The sequence below is a fragment of the Papilio machaon genome, chromosome 18 (assembly GCF_912999745.1).
Source record: "Papilio machaon chromosome 18, ilPapMach1.1, whole genome shotgun sequence".
Classification (NCBI taxonomy): Eukaryota; Metazoa; Arthropoda; class Insecta; order Lepidoptera; family Papilionidae; genus Papilio; species Papilio machaon.
Genome location: NC_060003.1, coordinates 6600249 through 6621695, shown reverse-complemented (window position 1 = coordinate 6621695; position 21447 = coordinate 6600249). Strand labels below are relative to the sequence as shown.

Here is a 21447-nt window from a genome sequence, read left to right as displayed (position 1 = left end):
AATAAATAAAACACAGTTAAAATTTGATCAAAGTACTTTTAAAACTCAATTAAAACATATATTCAATTGTACATTATCTTCAACAGTGTGACAATGTTGTTTGAAGTGTTGCTGTGACCAGACATGTTGAGATGTTCTCTTGCTGTGAGAGTGTCGCTGTGGCGGTGTTATCGCAGGTTTGAATGACATCTGAGAGCCATCGTACTCCTCGTATATGTGCATCGGACTTCTGTAAATATCAATTAATATGATTGATATATATCGACGGCAGAAAGCGGAAATGTCGTATCTCGAAAATTGGCCCAAATAAGTTGCCCCTTCAATTGCTGTAACTAGTAAAAATAATCAATGGATTAGTAACTTTAGGACATACCAATTAACGGTATCAAATAACGCTTAGATTGATAGAAATACGTTCCAAAGTTCAACTTCCTATCTTAATTAATTTAGGAGTTGTGATTTTTTTGAAATAGCTTTTTGGCTCTGGTGTAAAACTAGATATTTTGAGATACGACATTTCCGCTTTCTGCCGTCGATATAATGCCACTTTAGAAATCTTACTAATATTATAAATTAGCTTTTACCCGCGACTCCGTCCGCGCGGAATAAAAAAAATGCACACAAGATAAAAAAAGTTCCTATGTCCTTCTCCTAGTTCTAAGCTACCTCCCCATCATTTTTCAGCTAAATCAGTTCGACCGATCTTGAGTTATAAATAGTGTAACTAACATGGAGGAGGAGATGCATGGGAAGGTTAAATATTCTTTTTTCTGCATCTCCTCCTTCGTCGATTGAGGGTAGGCAACGCATCTACAATTTCGAATGTCTATGGGCAGCGGTCACTTCGCCATTTTGGCGAATTCATGTGGTCGATTGCTCGTTTGGAAAATTGTAAATAGGAAGTGACTCCATACTTGTGGAAGGGAGCAGTACGGGCTAGTAATGCAGCTGCAGCTTGTCTGACTGCAGGCTGGAAGTGTGTGCGCAGTGTTGCCAGCTCGTACAGTACAGCAGCCTGAGCACCACACTGCGCAGGCACAGGACATTGTGGGTCATATCTTCCTGCACCTGCAGCCTCCTCTGTATCCAGCAGTGACTGCAAACTGCTGCTACTCTGTAATACATAGAGACAATATAATAAATAATATATAATAATATTATAAATGCGAAAGTTTTGATGGATGGATGTTTGTTTGGATGTATTTCCAAAACGACTCAACAGATCTTGATGAAATTTGGCACAGATGTAGAACATAGTATGGAAGTATGCATAGGCTACTTATTAAGTTTTCTTCTAATTCAATGCGGAAGGAGTCGCGAGTGACAACTAGTCGAGTTATAATTTCGCTTTTAATACAAGAAGATAAACGTTAAAACGGTTAACGTGATATTAGCCGACATCTTTTTCTACGAAAGTTCATTATCAAAACACATACATGAAAATTCAAATTTTAAAAAAAAATTAACGAGAAACTCACTAGACGTGATTATCTGACAAGTCTATTATTTACTTTTATGTGAAACTAGCTGTTGTCCGCGACTCCGTTCGCGTGGAAATAAAAAAGAAATTATAAGGCCTCTTTTCCATTACACGGTTTCTCGCCGTGAAAATCTACGGTTAATTCGCCGCGTGTAGGCACGGTCGTCAGTGTGGTATGGATCACTATATGAGCTTGTCGACATGCACGGTGGCGCCAAGGCACGGCGCCGCGGCCGCGTGCGCCGTGACTGCCCCTCGGCGCGCCGCGTCTACGCACGGCGTGATTTTCACCAGTGTTGTATGGCAGTCTATCGGGGTGTGTCGACGGTGCCGGACGTACGCACGGATTCGTGACCGCTTATATACGCTGTTTCGCGATTTTATTATAAAATGAACATAAATCAAGAATTATTAATTACGTTGATTCAAGAAAGGCCTGTAATATGGGATAAGACCATCGACGATTATAAAAATAAGCGGCTTAAATATGATTCCTGGAAAGAAATATTTATTCATTTCCAGCCCACATTTGAAGATTTAAGTGGTGATGAGAAAAACAAGTTTGGTAAGTTACAGATATTTAATTATTAACTTTTTACTTATGCATAGTTGTTTTGATAGGAGAGGCGACCTTCGTTAGATACAAAATATTGTGCAAATCTGTTGCGAACTTCATTAGCCGCCAAACTTCCGCGAACTGCATTCGTGATAGGTAACTGGATTAGTTCCGATTCTGAATCAAGGGTGGACTCATTTTCACTCGCATTGTGAAACTGAAAGTTTTCCTGCTTATGTATAAAATTTTGCAAAACACAACATGTTTTCACAATATCAACTGCCAAATCGATGGACACATTCATTGGCCGGTGAAAAATTCGCCATTTATTGGATAAAATGCCAAACGCACATTCAACAAATCTTCGCGCTCTTGTGAGTCTGTAGTTAAATGTACGTTTTAATTGATCAAGCTGATGACCACCAAATGGACGAAGCAAGTGATAATGCAAAGCAAAGGCTTCGTCCGCAACGAACACATATGGCAAATCGTAGTCAATTCCAGGCAAACGTGTTGCATCGGGTAGATTTAATCCGTTGTTTGTTAAATTTTTCCAAAATGGGGTCTCTTTAAACACACTGGAATCACACTCCTTTCCGTAGGCGCCAACGTCAACAAATATAAAGTTGTAATCGCTATCTACTACTGCCATCAAAACTATAGAAAAAAAATGTTTGTAATTTAAAAACATCGAGCCACTATCAATTGGCTTAATAAGTCTGATGTGTTTTCCATCGACCGCTCCTAAGCACAGCGGGAAGTTGGAAGATTCTTGAAATTTGCTTGCAATGTGTAGCCAGTCTTCTTTAGATGGCATTTTCATATATTCTTTATACAGTTCTAACCAAATGTAATGGCATACTTCACGTACGATGCAACTTATGGTTTTTATTCCAATTCTATAGCTGTAGTATAGGTCAGTAAAGGTTCTCTCCTGTTGCTAGATACCTGAAATATAAAACAAAACGGTTCAGGTTCAAATACTAAAACCCCATTTTAGGTCGGGGTCGATTCAGTTTAGGTCGGGGGTTTTCATAAATTTTGAATTTAATAATTATTATTTATTTATTTTCAGGGCAAATGGTGATGAAGAAGTGGACCAATATGAAAGATAGCTGGATAAAATATGACAAAAAAATTAATGAATGTAAGTCTGGTTCTTCAGCAAAAAAAATAAGAAAATATATGTTCTATGATGAAATGATGTTCCTAAAAAAAAATGTTGAGCATCGCAAGACCGATTCTAACATGACTGAACATGTTCATGATTCTAGCCTCAGTAATGAAAATTTTGATAGTGCAGTCCCGAATCAATCAAGCTCGGGATACACTGAACGGAGTGAGACGCAAAGGGCTAAAAAAAAAAGAAAAAATGAACTAAGTGAAGTTGACATTAGGTTTATGAAGTTTATGGATTCAGCAGAACGAGATGAGAAAAAGAAAAGCCGTAGTATGAACTTTTTTATGGGAATCGCTGATACAGTTGACAAGTTCAGTGATGAAAATATGATAGACTTTCAGTTTCAAGTAATTTCAATAATTAAAAATATTCAACAAAGACAGTGTACTCAGTATATACCTACATCAAGAAACCAATGGGATCAAGGCCATCAAGGATATTTAAGTGGTACAGCATCCTCAAATGCGCAATCGTCAACATATGGATATTCTACAGCTGCTAGATCGAGCTATGGAATAAGTCGTCCACAGACGTCTTCTCATGATTTTGGACACGGTTCTGGTTTAGAGCCAATCCACTACCGACCCGAATCACAATTATCTGTACATAGTGTAAATGCGGAAAGTATCTCGGCAGATTCTCAAGTTTCTATTGAAGACGAATTCGATTTTAGTACCGAACTTGAGTAGCATTTTCAGCGTAGTGTATTTTTTGATTTACTTGTTCTTAAATTAATAATTATTAAAATTCAATTACATGTAATAATTTTGTTTGTGTGCAATAAACAATTTTAAACTAAAATATGTCATTTAATTTTGTACCTACTTACCTCAGAGTTACAGCCAATCTTTCTGCGGGCGATATACTCTCTCGCATAAAAGTATCTTGATGTTTTAGTTCCTGGGATAATTTTTGGAGCAAGTTGTCGAATGTAGTTTTCTGCATTCTAAAATAATTGTAAAACTTGTCTTCATCTTCTCTCAATTGATTCTTGACAAGTGTATGAAACGCGCCATATTCCTCCCTTTTTTCTAAAATCGGATGTATCCAAAACCTTACTTCCCTTTTTTTTTCTATTTCCTTTTTCCTATATATGTAATAAGCAACTATAATCTTTTTTTTCGTAAGAAAATTCATGACGCAGCACGTCCTACACAGCCCGAGTAAAAAGCGCTACTAGCCAGTACTTACCAATGTCTCGCGCGGTGATTTTGCCGTATCATGTACAAGCTAGCACGTTTTTTCAACCGTACGGCTTACACACCGTACGTTTGAACAACCGTGTAATGGAAAAGAGGCCTAAGTAGCCTACATATTCTTCCAGACTATATTCTACAACTGTGACAAATATAATCAAGATCAGTTCATCCATTCCGGAGATATCTTCAAACATACATCCATCCATGACAAATGTATCAAAATAATATATTAATACTAACTGTCGCCCGCGACTCCGTCCGTGCGCAGTTAAAAAAAAAAAATGAAAAATAGATGTTGTCCGATTCTCAGACCTACTGAATATGCTCACAAAATTTCATGAGAATCGGTCAAGCCGTTTCGGATGAGTACGGGAACGAAAACTGTGACACGAGAATTTTATATATTAGATTAACTAACAACACCTAATATAATATACTCTTATGATTAAATCTGATAAATATAATCTGTGAAAAAGCCATCGTTATTAAGTCTCATCTAAACATTCGCATTTATAATATTAGTAAGATAAAAATAAGTAAGATAAGTAGTTATATTTTACCTGCATGAAGTTGTATACAAGTTGTATAGCTGCGAGTGCTGTATGTGGTGAAGTCTGCAGCGCTACCACACTCAGCCGCTTTGCCAGCGCCCGCAGCACCGCGGGGGACACGCGTCGTGCCCGCGTGCTCACCTCGCATAGTGCCTCCAGCACTACACGTGCCTCATCACAACTACTGCCTGATGTTACATACAAATATTTATATAGCTCTGATATGAAATAGTCATTTACTTGGCTGTGTACTTGTATATTTAAAAGAAAAACATATAGAAAACAAGATTTTTTTCTTTTCGTTCAGTCTAGATCTTACAAGAAACCTTATTTATCGATACATATATTATAATAAGGAATGATTTATATGATTTTAAAGGAAAAACTCAAAAACTACATAAGTAGTTTTTGAGTTTATTCTTTGCAATAAAAACTATATACGTAGTTTTCGAGTTCTCGAGTCTACGTATGTAGTTTTTATTGTAAAATAAAAACTACATACGTAGACTACTAAGGACAAACTACATACATAGTTTTTGGGTATATTCATTACAATAAAAACTATATACGTAGTTTTTGAGTTTATTCATCATACAATACAAACTACATAGCTAATTTTCGAGTTAGTTTATAATATAAGTATTTTATAAAGAATGATATGTTACCTGCGTGCACGTGTATCGCATTAGCGTAGACGTGTGCGTGGAAGTGTGCGGGGTCGAAGTTGAGCGCGTCCCCCGCCGCCGCCAGCACTGCGAGGGCTGCGCGCGCGCACTGCAGACGTGCGCGCGCGCTCAGCTCCTCGTCCGCGCACAGCCGCGCCAGCAGCGACACCAGCTCGCTGTAGTACTCCACGTTGATCACGTGAGAGAAGAACCTAACAATGTACAGTTACAGCAGTTGTCAAACTTCCTACAAGTCAAGAGTCAAATGTAGTGCTGTGTAAAGGAATGTGACTATCATCCAGGGGTCACCTACAAGTTGTGAGGGTTACCAGTGAGGAAAATATACTTAACTTCCGAAAGTCGTCAATGTTGCAACTTCAAACAATTAATTTTTATTTTTTTTTATGTCATAAGGTGGCAAACGAGCATGCGGTCACCTAAGTCCTTCTAAATATCGAAGCGACCGCTGCCCATAGACATCCGCAATTAAAGATGTGTTGCCTATCTTTAATCGATAGTTGAAGAGACGCACAGGAAAGTATATATTACCTTCCCCGGAGTCCCCTCCTCCGTCAAATCCACTTCCTTCCCATCCTTTCTTTATAAGAAAAGGGTGAGATGGGAACATGTATGATCTTAGTCCTCGTAATATTCCTTACTAATTAAATTGATACATCCAAAAACATTAGAAAATTAACCTACATGTCATAAATGAGTTACATTTTAATAGAATTTTGAAAATATGATAATGGCAACATTATCCCGAGCTCTCTCATTGGTAAAAAAATGACGCTGTCAAGATGACATTTAGTTCATAAACTTCCTGAATGTCGTAAAATTCTTGTGGATAATATTTTTATATTAAAACTATTGCAACTAAAATAAGTTCAATGAAAGTTAAAAAATATTTTTTAAAAAAGAGAATTCAAAATAAACATTAAATAAAATGGTTTTTAGTAAAAAAAAGACTGTAAAAGGTATATATTCTAACTTGGCAAGTCCATTGAGCACTGCTTCCAGTAGTTGTGACTTTGGCGCGGTCTTCAGTATACGGAAGTAGATATGGAAGACGGTCTTAGTCACTTCTGTGAGTTGCTTTTTGCGCGCCTCCGAGTTCTCCCGCGCCTCAGTTTCTAGAAGTTCCTTCTCAACTTCTTTCAATTTCTTTGCTCGCTGTGGAAAACAATATACTTCCTAAATTAACGTATTATTCTTTATTATATACTAGCTATCGAATGTGACTCAGTCCACGCAGAATTAAAAAAAAAACGTAGTAGCCTAAGTGTTCTTCCAGACTATGTTTTAAATCTATGCCAAATTTCATCAAGATCCGTTAAGCCATTCTGGAGATACCTTCAAACATACATCCATCCATCCATGCATTCGCATTTATAATATTACTCGTAGTAAGATAATTTTATTGTAAAAAAAAAATTACAACATTTAAACGAATAAGATTTAAAAAAATCGGTTATTGTGACTTAAAATTGGCAATGTTGTTATAACCAGTTTTGAATCAATTCGTTATAACTTACCTTCTTCTCCTTCTTAGACAAGTTGACGATCCTCTTCTTGTGCTTCTCTTCTTGACGCTTCTTGTGCTTGAGGTCTGCGTCAGCGTCGAGGTCTACATCACGGATGCGCAGCGCCAGCAGGCACTCCAGAGCACCAGGATGCAGCCGAGTACCACGCTTCTTCACCAGCTGATTTATTAAACGTACAATCTGAAATTTAAAACTAAAACATGATTTGTTCTTTAACAACCAAAAAAAAAATTAACTGACACTCGAGGGAAAAAAACAAATCAAGTGACATTTCACTCGTTCAAATTGATCGATTAGGTTCAATGCCATCACAATTAAATTTATACATGTACATTAAAATAGTCAAATAAAAATCTGAGTCGATGCAAGCGTCATTTAATAAACTTTATAATCTGGATTATAAAAAATAGATTTAAATAACATTGATAGACGCCAGCAACAACATCTGTTGCACAAATTGTCCGGCTCGCCCGGTGAAATACAACGACCACACAGAAGACAGGCGTCAAATGGAAGTAATTCCAAGTACAGTCTGATGAGTGTGGTGCTGGAGGCTTAAGGTGGATTTGATGGAGGAGGAGATGCATAGGAAGGTTAAATATTCTCATTTTTTGCATCTCCTCCTTCGTCGATTAAGGGTAGGCAATGCATCTGCAATTGCGAATTCCTATGGGCAACGGTCGCTTCGCCATTTCGGCGAATTCATGTGGCCGCTTGCTCGTTTGCCACCTTGTAATATAAAAAAAACGTACCTTGAGTGTAATATCTCCTTTATTATCTTCAGTGAAGACTTGTTTGCAGCATTGTGTGACAGCGTCTCGTGCTTCTTGTCTGCATGCGAGGAATGGCAACACGCTCTGTGCGATGTTGCCAGCGTAGTTGAACTGAGGCCTCGCCTCCAGCAGCGAGCACAGGCAGCGCAGGCTCACTAGCGCTAAACTCACCTCGCTATCTTCTACTTGTCTATGGTGGATTTTTTTAAAATGGCAATATGACTTTGAAAAATAAATGAACAAAAAAATTTTTTGTGAGGTACTCGAAAAAAAAAAATAGTGTATGTGCTTTTATTGTTTTTTTTTATAGATAAATGAATGTTTGTCTTTGTTTATAGTAAAGTATGGTAACTAAATATTATTATTTTGATGGATTACTGTTATCACATAGTAAAAAATTGACTTTATTGATTTTTTAATAATGAGATTTCTACGCACCTGTTATCACCCTTCTTTCGTCTCAACACGGATGCAGCTTTCTCCAGCCTCTGCAAATATCTCTTGTAGAACTCCAATAACTCTTTCTCATATTTGTACAGAGCTAGTGTCTCTTTTTTCACTGTCAAAAAGAGACATAACTATAATGTCTTACAAATTTTCATTAAATAATATCCACATTCAAAAAAAGAGTCGAAAATAGTTTTACATATATATGAAAAAAAATCTCACATTTAACGTCGGAGTAATCCTGATGACGTATAGCATAATCAGGCAGTATATCTCGGAAGACCTCCGCAGCTGACACCGAGGCAAGTTTCCTTACTGACACCAGGTTTGGTGTACCATCCTTCAGGTGTTCATCCATTAAATATAGGATCGGGTACAAATTCTTGAGCTAAAAGATAAAAAATAGAGTAAATATTTTAATGCCATAGAGTGGTGTATAATAACTTTTTGTCCTTCAAACTATTACAAATAAAACAGTACAAAGCCATTATACTAATATGTATCTTTCAAGAAACAGAACCAATTTTTGACCGTTGATTTGTATATTTATAATGCACATTACAATATGCCACCCATAACTTATATATATATTTTTATAAGGGTATAAATTTATGTTGAAGCATCAAATGTATTTTTAACCACAAATATAAATTATTCTAGAACCTAAAACTAAAAACCTTAAAAAATATAATATAAAAACTAAAATATATAATAAAAAAAGTCTCTTTAGGCAAAGTTCTGAAGACAATGGCAGCATTCCCCCTTTGAATAGCTAGACTAATTCTTTGTCCGAGGTAGCTGCCAGCTCTTCGGTCTCTTGTGAAGTCGACAACATTTATTGACTATTTTTAACTATTGGTTGAACATTTTTAATATAATTATTTTATTCAATAACCTTTTTCTCAGGATTCTCAAGCAAGGATGAGCAGAGCGCACCAATTCTTAGCTTCTCATGCTTCAGCTTGTCTCTTCTTGCGGCCAGCAGCTGCACCGCTGTCACCACCTCTTCGCTCCCTTCTCCTTCTTCACCAGTAACCTCCATACCGGAATCTGAATCCTGAGACTCTTCTTGTTTACTTTCTGATGTTTCTGGTGCTTCATCTGGCTGTTCCTCATCTGAATCTGTGTCTGAAAGGTTAAAGGATTATTTTATGATTGTTGCAGACATATAATGTAGTAAACATTTCGTTCGCGACACCGTCAGCGTGGAATAAAAATACTTAAGTAACTATGTTCAACATTTATTCCAAATTTCGTTGAAATCCATTGAGTCGTTTTCGAAATACCTTCTAATAAACATCCATCCATCTATCTAAACATTTGCATTTATAATATTAGTAAAAAGTAAGACAATTACCAACTTGGTACATATGTACTTTGCAACTTTTTGAACCAACTTCAAAAAGGAGGAGGTTCTCAATTTATATGTAAGTTTTTTCTTTGGTACTTTGTAATTCCACTCTTGGTTGCCAGATTTTCTTAATCCTTTTTTTTTAAATAAATGTAATCCAGAAGTTGGCACAATCAGAGTAACTGCTCATGTTTTGTTAGCAAACTGATTAGTAAGATATTATAAGCCAGTTAGTTACCTTACATAAAGTTTCTAAATTATTCCTACCCCAATTGGGCTTCTTTACTAGATGTTTACATACCTTCACATTCCTCAGATCTCTCTAGGATTCCATCTTTAGTCTTGATAGGCAAGAGTGGACGCATTTTCTTGGCTGGTCTTTCTGCCATCTCTGCTTCATACTTTTCCTCAACTTCACTATTATCTGTCTCACTCTCTGCACCACTGTCACTGCTCACTGCAGTGTCTATTGTACGATCCTGAGTTATCTTCCGTTTTTTAGGTTTTCTGTAAATAATTAAAATCTTAAAATGGCTTAAACTTAAATCATTAAAAATGTAGTTCATTAAAATAGAGTAGAATATTACTGAGGATAATTGTATCAAAATATTTAAGTTGTCATTAATGTTATAACGTGTGATTATTTAAAAATCTCGTATTCATAGTGTGAAACTCACTTCTGTTCCTTTTTATCTTCTTCTGGTACATTGGATAGAAGATTTGGTTGCTTAGCTATTCGGCCCAATATATACTTCTGTTCTTCTTCGTCCAGCATGTCTGCCCACTCGTCTCCGGACGCCGCATCACTGTCGCTGCTGTAAATTGGCTCTTGTGTTTGTGTCGGTTGCTTTTGCTTCTGTACTTTGTTCTTATGCCTCTGAAGACGTAACTTACCCTGCTTTCTCATCTTATTTGTCGTCTGATTATTCCTTTTCACTTTGCTAATCTTTACTTTTCCCTTTTTCTGAAAAGATAAATGTTTATTAAAAGTAACTCGGCCAACAAAGATGGCAATGAATTTAAGTAATGCGGTATACATACAGCCATTATATTTTTATTTCAAGAATCAGTTAGAAATTGTTCGTTTATATCGTATAAAACGATAATTTTAATTCTGATTTTTGGTTTTATAGTTTTAGCAACAGGTTTACTGAAAAATGAAAACAACGTGGGTATGAAAGATTCAACGACATTGACAGCTTCCCCTCAAATGATATTGACAGCAAGTTTGTCTGTGGTTGAAACAAATTGTGACCAATCGTGACGGTTAAAATCTCTGTGGTTAAAATTTATTTTATAAGGCGAAAACACAGAAAAGCTTCGTACAACTTCTTTTTTGCCAACATAATTATTATATAAGCAATGTTTCATTTATTAAAGTAATTTTTAAATTAAAATCTAACCTAGAAATTAATTGTGAGATCATGTTTTCATTATAATATTATTTTCAGTTAATTTGCTCAACATTTAAGTGTTAATGATTTTGGTGTCTATTACAAAATTTAAATTAAAACGTATAAATTTAAATATTCAGACTTGAAAAAATAATTATATAATCTTCTAAATGAATGTATATCTCATGATAAAGCTGATAAAGATTACATTGTATTTTGTGAAGATTCACGTAGTTTAAAAACTTTTATTTACTGAACGCAAAATGCACTCAATCAAACTTTCTAAACGTCAGTTACAAGACCTCGAAACTTTCTTGTGTACTTCTAAATTCTAGTTTTTCTAGTTTCTTTTATATTGAAATCCTACTTAAGTTATTCTAGTTTAAAGGTAAACCAACTGGGCAGTTTTTATAATGAACTGTATCGTTGAGTAGTGTTTTAGTTAACAAGGAATAAGGAATTGAAATGGTACCTCAACAACAACGAAGAAGACGACGTCGGGCGGCTTTAGTGCGTACTGCTGAGCGTCGGGTTATTGTAGCTCGTGGTTCTGGTGGGTTCGGCTTCACTATAGCCGGTCAGAGACCATGTATAGTATCAGCAGTTGCTGCGGGGGGTCCGGCAGAAAGAGCTGGACTCCGGGCTGGTGATGCGCTGCTCGCAGTGGACGGTACCAGTGTAGCTCGAGCTCCTCATGCTTCTGTGGCTAGAATGGTGGCTGCGGCGCCTGGAGCCATATCACTCAGTGTTGCGTTAAGAGAATCTGCCCCAACTGATACCGAGGATACTGAGCCCGAAGAGAGAGCAAGAACAAGAAGGAGGTATCCGCCGCCTCGAAGAAGACCTCAGCAAGCTATGATGCATCATCCAGGTAAGTTATTGTGTTAAACAAAACAGTGCATATACTTTACTCAACTATGTTTGGAATAAATAAATAATATTTTAAAGCTAAGAAAGACAAGAGCTTGTAACTGCTCTCCTTAAAAGTTGATACTATAATGGTGTTGGGTTCTGTAGTAAATTTAATATTATCTTAAACGCTTTAGCAATATGGTAGACATACATACTTTTTTTAATTTTTAATATTGATGTAATGCCTAAGGTGATGGTGTTAATAAAAGTTATCAATATCATAATAAAATAAATTTTTAACTCTAGTTAGAAAAATATAAGACAAATATCAAAAATTTTATTTAAAAGTTTTATTTGTATTTGTAATATGGATTAAAATATTTAACAAATTAATACATTTCTTGCAGATTTATGAGTGTAAGGATGAAAATATTAGGTATGTGCAAAATTGAATAAATTTGTGCACTGTGTGTTCTCACCGCTACATTCACTCCATTTGTTGATGTCCACATTTTAATATAAAAGATAATTACACATATGCACGACATCACATATTTGTATCATGTTTGATTTCTAAGCAATCATGTTTCATTACTTGTAAATAACCTTTATATTTAAAACTAAACTGATTTCTCATTTGCATGGTTTGAGCATATTTAATAATAGTTTTAACATTTTTCTATAATAATTATTAGTTTGAAATATATATTTATGCTTTATATTTTTAAGAATTATATAATATACTTTATATGTTAACCTTTCGCCTAGGTAATATATGTTATATCCCTATTCCCTTATGTATAATTAGACTTAAATAACATTTTTGCCGTCTGGGACGATCAAACGTGAGTTAAGCTGTTTCTTAATTAATTATGATGTCTCATGAAAGTTTAATCAATTTAACATTTTATTTGTCTATTCACAGTAATATTATTACCCTTGTAGTGGGTTATCAACAATTCTGTCTGTAACTGTAATTTGCTACTATTTCCAGGCTGTCACGCAGCACCAAGTACATCTGGAGTGAATGAAATCCTCCAAAACCTAAGTAGAGCTCAGCTCACACCGAACCATGCTGCACGTTTAGAATGTCGTGCCGTTGTTGGTTACCTGGGCACTATCGAAACACCACAAGCCACCGCAGCTGCTGCCCCAAGCAACGTGCGTAACGCAGTCAAGAAGCTGAGGCAAGAACGTCGGCCTGCTACACCTGTTTTGCTCTCTGTACTACCCAACGCATTACTTCTTCGACGGCCAACAGGTCAAGTCCTAGCTCAATATCCCCGGGAACGCATTGTCTACGCTGGTTGTGGCTCAGAAGCAGACAGACGTTACTTCGGCTTGGTAACTGCTGCAGAAATATCCGGCATAGAAACTGAAGCATCTCACAGCTGCCATGTGTTCGCTGTAGATTCCAGGATGGCGGAACATGAAGCACACATCAATAGAGCGAGGGACTTTCAAATCGTCTGCACCAGAGATCCTGTCGCTGAAAGATGCTTAGAATTTCCGCCTTCTGCTGAATATGTGGTCGGCGTCATACGAGGCATGTACTCCTTACCGCCCGACGATTGTGTTAGCCCTAACTTACAGCAAATATCGAAATTAACGGTGAAGGGAGATAGTCCGGCTCTGGGAAACTTTTCGAGATGTAACAGACCAGTGTTCAGGGCGCAGCGAGATAGGAGACCGTGCAGACAGGAGGATCAGAGAATAGACGTGCCAGAGTTTGTTGCGAACTCTCCCCAGCCGAGCAACCACAGCGAAGTGACCACGACTTCTAGTAATAGCGACTCCGGGATCGGATTCCATAATGACTGTCGGAATATTGCCGATAGAATACTAGTGGTGGAGTTCGCGGGGCAGCAGCCGCCGCCGAGCAGGTTCCGTCAGGAGATGCCGCGCCGCCCGATGGGGCTAGTTGGCTGCAGTAGCTTCGACAACGACGGCTCCTTCCTCTCGAACACGACGCCCGTAGTGGACGGCTTCGGCGGTCAGGGGAGACCGTTGAATCTGGATGACGTCATCCTAAACGCGAACGACTTGCCTCGGCCCGTGGGTCAGCGCACCGACGAGGACAGCTACAACTACAACAACCTATATGGGAATCTCCCATCGAGTTCTCGGAGCTTCCACGGGGTGGTGTACGATCAGGTTTACACGGAGAACGAGGGGCACTACGAGCTGGTTCCCCAGGAGTTGGACGATATAGATCGAGTGGCGGAGACGTTTAACTCTGTGGAGATATACGAAGACAGGACGCGACACCCACCCGACTACCACTCCAACGAGTCTGTGGAGAATGTGACCGTGGTGTCGGGGAGGAGTGCGGCGAGTGCGGACTCTGTGTCGGTATATTCGTCGCGCAGTCACGAGGAGGCGCGACCGCGGCGTCGTCATCTGCAGGCCTCACTCGACGACATGCTGGTGCTGGGCCTGCGCGATCCCCCGCCACCTGACAAGGACGACGGCAAGTTTCTACATCCAGCCAGCGTTAAATGCAAGGTAATATAGCTTAATTAAGTCTTTATTCTACTGTTAAATATCATCGTTGTCTAAATCAATATGCAATGTTTTAGCTCCGCAAGTCGAAGCCTTTGAACATTCTGTCCAAGACGAAGAACATGCTGACGGGCAAGGAGTCTCGTAGTGGAGACAAGGTACGGGAGCGGGAGGGCGAGGCTGAGGGGCGGCGGCGCGCGCTGAGCGCGAGTGCGGGTGATGTGTCCGCAGACCAGCCTGATGCCGCGCCACTGCCCGCAGCCGCCAGCGAGCCCGACCTGCGCGATCAGGTCAGTGACTATCTAAGATAAGACCAACTGAAATACATCACTGCCTAACGTCAGTTATTATGAACGGTAGACGCTAGCAACAACATCAGTTGCACGAATGGATCAGCTCGCCGGTGAAATACCGACCACTCAGAAGACAGGCGTCAAGTGGAAGCAATTCCAAATTTTAGTACTCTTTCCCTTCCCACCCTTTTCTTATAAGAAATGTATGTGAAGGGGAAGTGAATTTGTCGGAGTAAGAAACGCATAGGAAGGGAAATTATTCTAATGTGCGTTCCTTCCTCCGTCAATTAGAGGTAGGCAACGCGTGTGCAATTGCGGATTTCTATGGGCGGTGATCGCTTCGTTATTTCGGCGAATTCAGGTGACCACTTCTTCGTTTGTCACCTTATGATATAAAAAAAAAACTTGAATCGCTAGATTTAGCTGTTTTTCTAAACAACTCAACTATTTTATGTATAGTATTTTGAAAATTCGTTTCTATTTATATTTTTTAAACGTGATAGATTAATTCGTCCTAGAAAATATTGTATATTGACATTGAAAATAGTTTAAGATAATCTATATCCTAATTAAAACAAATTGTTCAATTGTCCGTCAACCCGCATGTCGGGGCAAGGTCTGCCCCCGCCACAGCCAACTACCGCTACTGACCCCCCTTCATTACTACGCCACAAACGTAATGGGGGAGAGTTACTGTAACAAAATGCATTATTTTATATACATATGCGATGTTTAGCGGACGTTATCCATATGAGTATAGTCTTTCTATTTAAGTAATACTAGCTATAGCCCGCGACTCCGTCCGCTCGGAATTTAAAAAAACCTCAATAAGTAGCCTATGTGTTCTCCCAGACTATGTTCTACATCTGTGCCAAATTTCATCAAGATTCGTTGATCCGTTCCGGAGGTACTTTCAAAAAAAAAAACATCCGCACACAGAACACACAAGACGGAGTCGCAGGTGACAGCTAGTAGGTTATATTTATTACCAGATTTTATTTAATTTCGCGCGGACGAAGTCGCGGGCAACTGCTTGTATAATAAAAGTTTCATTTACTCGCAACAAGATGTCGCTACATTTTAAACTAGTTAAGGAATGTTAGAATCTGGTTTGTTAATCTTTTTATAACTCGGACTTAAGTACGATAGATTATGTAAACAGAGGCAAGCTACGCTGTAAGGTAACCGGTTCAAATCGGTTATACATAATATTAAACAGAGCAATTTGTTCATTTACCTTTCTTAAGTCGTGTAGATATGTAACATTTATTTACATTGTATCTTATATATATAAAAGAAAGTCGTGTTAGTTACACTATTTATAACTCAAGAACGGTTGAATCGATTTGACTGAAAATTGATGGGCAGGTAGCTTAGAACCAGGAAACGGACATAGGATAATTTTTACCCCGTTTTCTATTTTTTTTTATTCCGCGCGGACGGAGTCGCGGGTAAAAGCTAGTTTTTTATGATTAAAGGTAGAAAATTAATAACTAAATCATTTGATGTTAAGTGATCATGCAACATTTGGAAGTGTTTAAAAACATGTCTTTTTTACCGTGAGTTTGTAATAATGTTGGTAGACATCGGCAACATCTGTTGCATGAATTTATCGGCTCGCTCGGTACACGATGACCACATAGTGAGACGTCAAGTGGAAGCAGTTCCGCGTACAGTCTGATGAGTGTGCGTGCTAGAAGCTTAATTTTAGTCTTCTTTACTTTCTTACCCTTTTCTTATAAGAAAAGGAAGGGAAAACGTACTTATTCTGTACGTCCCTCCTCCGTCAACTAAATGTAAGCAACGAATTTGCAATGCGGATGTCTATGGGCAGCGATCGCTTCGCTATTTCTAATTCAGGTGTTGCTCGTTTGCTGTCTATTATTATAAAAAAAAACTATAAAGTGTTTTGTCTTTTTTAACACAAAACACACTTTTAAACTGATTATTTCAAAAATGTTCAACATTGATAGAGCAGTTACAACACTTTGTGTTTGTGTGTGTTTTTTTTATTATATGTGAAAAAGATATTATCATAGTATCTCTGGATGTGAATGTTTATCCGATTATCAGTTAAACAATCGTCTCCAAGGGCCGAGCCATATATAGAAAACTATTTATAGCTAAGGTCGTCTGTCCGTCTGTTTGTCTCTGTGTTTGATCAAAAGATAATTCTCTACAAATAGATAAGAAATAAATATTTATTTTTTAATACAATGTAATTTAGAAAAAAATAGGTTTTAAAATCTTTTTTTTTTAACAAAACATTGTAAAAAAAGTACAGGAGCCATCGATTTTTAAGTCTGGACGACTTTTTATGAACTCTATTATAGATCTTTTCCTAAAATATAGTGCTTTATTACTATATTAAGGCTTAATTAATTGAAGTTCATATTTATTGCAAATGTTTATTATTTGTTAATAATTTCGCAGTTAAACGTGACTATTTCTAAATTCCCTTGACCTATCTCTGAGACCCTGATCTACTTATTGACGATACTAGCGAATTAATATCCACAGTCAATCTTTGATCTGAGTAATTCAATCAATTTGAAATATCATATCGTTTGTAATTATGGAAATGTTTAGTGTTTTGTTCTATGGTATTTAAATGACTTAAATCAATCCTAATTTTTATCTCGCAGACCCCTTTCAAAATTTTGCTAACTTTGATGAACGGAATATTCCGTCATCGTTCACCCTAATCTGGTTTTATGTAGATCCCAAAGGTACACCTAAATCGATTTGAGAATCACTATAAAAGATATATCAGATTAGATCCATTTCTTCAGTGGAAACCCACCCTAATCATTAAATTTAGTGATGAACAATTGAAGGTCAAGATTCAAATACGATTACGTAAATATTTATGAGTGTAGACTTAAACGTAAATATATCTGATGATGGGGGGCACGATGTTCATTCATGAAGACCTTGACTTTGTTGTGATGCACTGGATATTTTCAATGTGAATAACTATATATTAAATAAATAATACAACTGACGCCACTAACCCTCATCATTAGCCAGAGATACTTTCTATTTTGCGCGGAGGCTGACACACCTCTCTCTCTCTCTCTCTCGATTTCGGACATTATTTGAACATCAGTAACAAATTATATTATGTTATTAATTTTCTTGTGGCAAATAACAAGCCGTTTGGTATTAACACAACATTTTTAAATCTTACTATGTAAATATATATATATATATATATATATATATATAAATGTTAATGTTTAGATGTATGAATGGATGATTGTTTGAAGGTATCTCTAACGGGTCTCGATGAAATTTGGCATAGATGTAGAACATAGTCTGGTATAGTAATTTTTAATACATAAAATGCAAAGTACATATTTTATATGAAAATATATTGACTTATCTCTCACTAACTTTACGATACCTGTAGTTTTTTTTTACATATCATATTGGCGTATATATTTATGGAAATATAAACTGTAAATATTTTACACTTGTGTACAGTTTTCCTCTATATTTCTGTACTGTTTGAATGCACTTATGTACTATTACTCTTACACGTCTTCAGAAGATCACGACTAGTAACAAATCAATAGCATATCTAATATCATAATAAAATATTTATATATTTAACACCGTAGTAAACGATGCATTGTTAAATTGGTAAATACGTTGTACACAGTCTTTTATAACTAAACTAGCTGTCGCCCGCGACTCCGTCCGCGCGCAGTTAAAAAAAAAATGAAAAATAGATGTTGGCCGATTCTCAGACCTACTGAATATGCTCACAAAATTTCAAGAGAATCGGTCAAGCCGTTTCGGAGGAGTACGAACGGAACGAAAACTGTGACACGAGAATTTTATATATTAGATAAATATCTAAAGATATAAACAAGGAATAAATACGTCTGAATGTAGCCCGAAAATACTCAAGGGAAGAATGTTACTCCGTAAAGGAATAAAGACGCATTCTATTTATATTGTTAAATTTGTTTTGGAGCGTTTTGCCATTTTACATGCAGTGTAAGTTTACACCAGGTCAGGCTATACCGTTTGCTGACGATGCAGCACGTAGCCATAACAAGCCAATTGACAGTTCAGGACAGATCGAGGTCGCTTGCCGTCCCCATTTTAACACGCGTCGCGAACGTACAACGGTGACATAGAAATGTTCGCATCTCGTATAGATTTGATAATTCCCGTGAATTAATTCATAGGTGGCAAGATATCGCGTCGGAAATTTTGAGTTTTCTGTTAAAAATGATGTTCATTTGCTCTGAAGAAAAGAATGTTATAATATCATCACTGGAGTTTCGATTCGTCACTTTGTTTACTATTTTTTTCTTTTGCTTACCTTGGGTTTCTGAGGTCAAAATTTCTGTATAAAAATATCGTCATCCCTGTCATAATCTTTGACAAAACAGAGATTATATTATGTTTTAAACGTAGTCTCAAAAACCCACGGTTCATAACCTAAGACCAATAATTTATTTTGCGTCCTATTTTCGAAATATATATGTGTTAATAGAGATATAAAAATTCATGTTGTTCTCATGATTTTCTAGGACTTAAAATGACTGTCTTAAGGTATCTATCTATCTTATATATATAAAAGAAAGTTGTGTTAGTTACACCAATTATAACTCAAGAACGGCTGAATCGATTTGACTGAAAATTGGTGGGCAGGTAGCTTAGATCCAGGAAACGGACATAGGATCATTTTTATCCAGTTTTCTATTTTTTATTCCGTGCGGACGGAGTCGCGGGTAAAAGCTAGTTACTAATATTTAATGGAGTGTTATAAAGTTAATATTAAATCTGTACTAAATTTAGCTGACATGATATTTAAACTTTGTCTTATCATTCATTCAAGCGTTCCACTAAAACACAAGATCCATTTGTTCTAACATGTCTCATTGATAAGGAGTTCTTCGGAATAGGTCAAGATATATGAGGTCGCGACCAGTTTTCGGGACCACAATCATTCGGGTCGTAATGTCACCCAGTTATCAACAATAGATATAAATTTATGAAAGACTGTATAGATTTTAAGCGACGATTTTTTTTAAAATATAGTTAGGATCATCAATCGAAACAAAAACAATGCAAATTATTATTGAAATAATTATATGAGCTTAACACAATCGTACGCCGTTCTGAAGTGTCGATTTTTTTTGTAACAGAGTAGTCACCGTTTGCCTTCAAGAGGCATTTAAAGCTACAGTGGGCTTGAAGAGGCCGGGCGCAGATGGTTCTTAGCCTAAACCTCGATACCTAAACCTAAATAGACTTGAGGGCTTCCTCAGGAGCTTCAACTCGGGTTATTACTTCTTTATTATTAACGGTTTTAGTGAGGTGATTGAGCTCTCAAGTTACACGCTTTGAATAAAAACAATTTACTTTGAAATGAGTGAATAAATTATTAATCCGATGTGAATATTTTTCTTAGTATGTTACCGTAAAATTCCAATGCAGTAAGTATTGTATTAAAACATATTGTGCATTATTTTTCCACAGAGAATGAAAGCTAATATGTTTTATACATGTGTTTTCGACAATGAAAACCCGTAATAAACGTCGACGAAACAATGATACACCCATTAGTTGCAATTGGGGGCGCGGTATAACAGGAAAATACTAAAAATAGCACGTCGCTGCCACGGACCAAGATTAATGCTATTAAATGAAGACAAACTCACAGACGGGACAAACTATATGTGATGGCTAATGGATGCTCGGAATTCTATAATGAAATTAGTTCACGATAGTGATTTTATGTGAAGGAAAATATTTTTATATAAAAACTCTTGATGTTTTTATATCTCCAGAGAAGACTTTTGATTTGTATGTATGAATCATCTCATCATCATTATCTTCTTCAACTCACTATACGTCCCCAGTGAGGGGCTCGGAGCCTAACCCAAGTTAGGGGTGACTAGGCCATAGTCAACCACGCTGGCCAAGTGCGGGTTGGTTGACTTCACACATGTCATTGAATTTCTTTTCAGATATGTGCAGCATCACGATGTTTTCCTTCATCGTAAGAACGTCGGATAAATGTACATATGTAAATCGAAGATCGAAAAACACATTGGTACATGGCGGGATTCGAACCCTGGACCTGCAGATTGCAAGTAAAGTGCTTAACCCCTGAGCCACCGACGCTCTGTACGCTCTGACCGATGTATGAATGATTTTGTTATAATCATACTTTTATACTAATATTATAAATGTGAATGTTTGGATGGATGGATGTTTGAAGTTATCTCCGGAACGGTTGAACGGATCTTGATGAAATTTGGCACAGATGTAGAACATAGGCTACTTGTTACGTTTTTTTAATGCCTCGCAGACGGATTCGCGGGCGACATCTAGTTGCTAAATATTGTCAAACATGTAATAAGAAAAACTTGAGAGGTGTCAAGGGACACCCGGATGGAACGAAGTTCCTTTCAATTAATTAGTGAAGGAACCAATGTTTATTCTATGAATAAAAAACTTAAGTCTTCACAAGAAGTACATTTTATTTCTATGAATTTTCGTTATATATTGTCACGTCGTTGCCATGGTTCCTATAGCAAAAAGTGTTGTGACAACTTTTAGTAAGAATTTTTTCCGTCTAGCCCCCTTTCACAACGCGCGATAAGGAACTTCGTTCCAATAAACAGGTATAGCCAC

At 37.1% G+C, this 21447-nt stretch overlaps 3 protein-coding genes across 4 annotated transcripts in view; 2 read left to right on the top strand and 1 right to left on the bottom strand.

Moving 5' to 3' along the window:
- Positions 1 to 45: 45 nt before the first annotated feature.
- Positions 46 to 10937, bottom strand: LOC106710306 (nucleolar complex protein 3 homolog). The gene is made up of 13 exons (XM_045682051.1): positions 10788 to 10937; positions 10424 to 10710; positions 10048 to 10253; positions 9291 to 9523; positions 8618 to 8783; positions 8387 to 8507; positions 7928 to 8138; positions 7167 to 7355; positions 6620 to 6804; positions 5632 to 5837; positions 4976 to 5154; positions 915 to 1114; positions 46 to 229 (listed from the first exon to the last, which is right to left on the bottom strand). The coding sequence occupies exons 1-13, from the start codon at positions 10791 to 10793 to the stop codon at positions 46 to 48; spliced, it is 2373 nt and encodes a 790-aa protein (XP_045538007.1). The 5' UTR covers positions 10794 to 10937.
- Positions 1580 to 3941, top strand: LOC123721932. The gene is made up of 2 exons (XM_045682141.1): positions 1580 to 2045; positions 3112 to 3941. The coding sequence occupies exons 1-2, from the start codon at positions 1871 to 1873 to the stop codon at positions 3903 to 3905; spliced, it is 969 nt and encodes a 322-aa protein (XP_045538097.1). The 5' UTR covers positions 1580 to 1870; the 3' UTR covers positions 3906 to 3941.
- A 495-nt stretch (positions 10938 to 11432) lies between the features above and the next one.
- Positions 11433 to 21447, top strand: part of LOC106710307 (regulator of G-protein signaling loco) — a 67874-nt gene continuing 57859 nt past the window's right edge. Inside the window, exons 1-4 of one of the 2 annotated variants that reach the window (XM_045682269.1) lie at positions 11946 to 12011; positions 12400 to 12428; positions 12987 to 14497; positions 14572 to 14784. In XM_045682269.1, coding sequence (XP_045538225.1) covers positions 12404 to 12428; positions 12987 to 14497; positions 14572 to 14784 — 1749 coding nt within the window. In that variant the 5' untranslated portion in view covers positions 11946 to 12011; positions 12400 to 12403. Of the gene's footprint in view, positions 12012 to 12399; positions 12429 to 12986; positions 14498 to 14571; positions 14785 to 21447 lie in introns of both variants that reach the window. The other variant, XM_045682268.1, reaches the window with a different exon arrangement.

Bases quoted from the DNA above. Each gene is read 5' to 3' on its own strand.
- LOC123721932 (XM_045682141.1), top strand. From the start codon at position 1,871: ATGAACATAAATCAAGAATTATTAATTACGTTGATTCAAGAAAGGCCT. The intron at 2,046-3,111 runs GTAAGTTACAGA...ATTTATTTTCAG, and splicing joins TGATGAGAAAAACAAGTTTG to GGCAAATGGTGATGAAGAAG.
- LOC106710306 (XM_045682051.1), bottom strand. The intron at 5,155-5,631 runs GTAACATATCAT...ATGTAACATCAG, and splicing joins TGCGATACACGTGCACGCAG to GCAGTAGTTGTGATGAGGCA. The intron at 230-914 runs GTATGGAGTCAC...TGATATTTACAG, and splicing joins CGTACTGCTCCCTTCCACAA to AAGTCCGATGCACATATACG.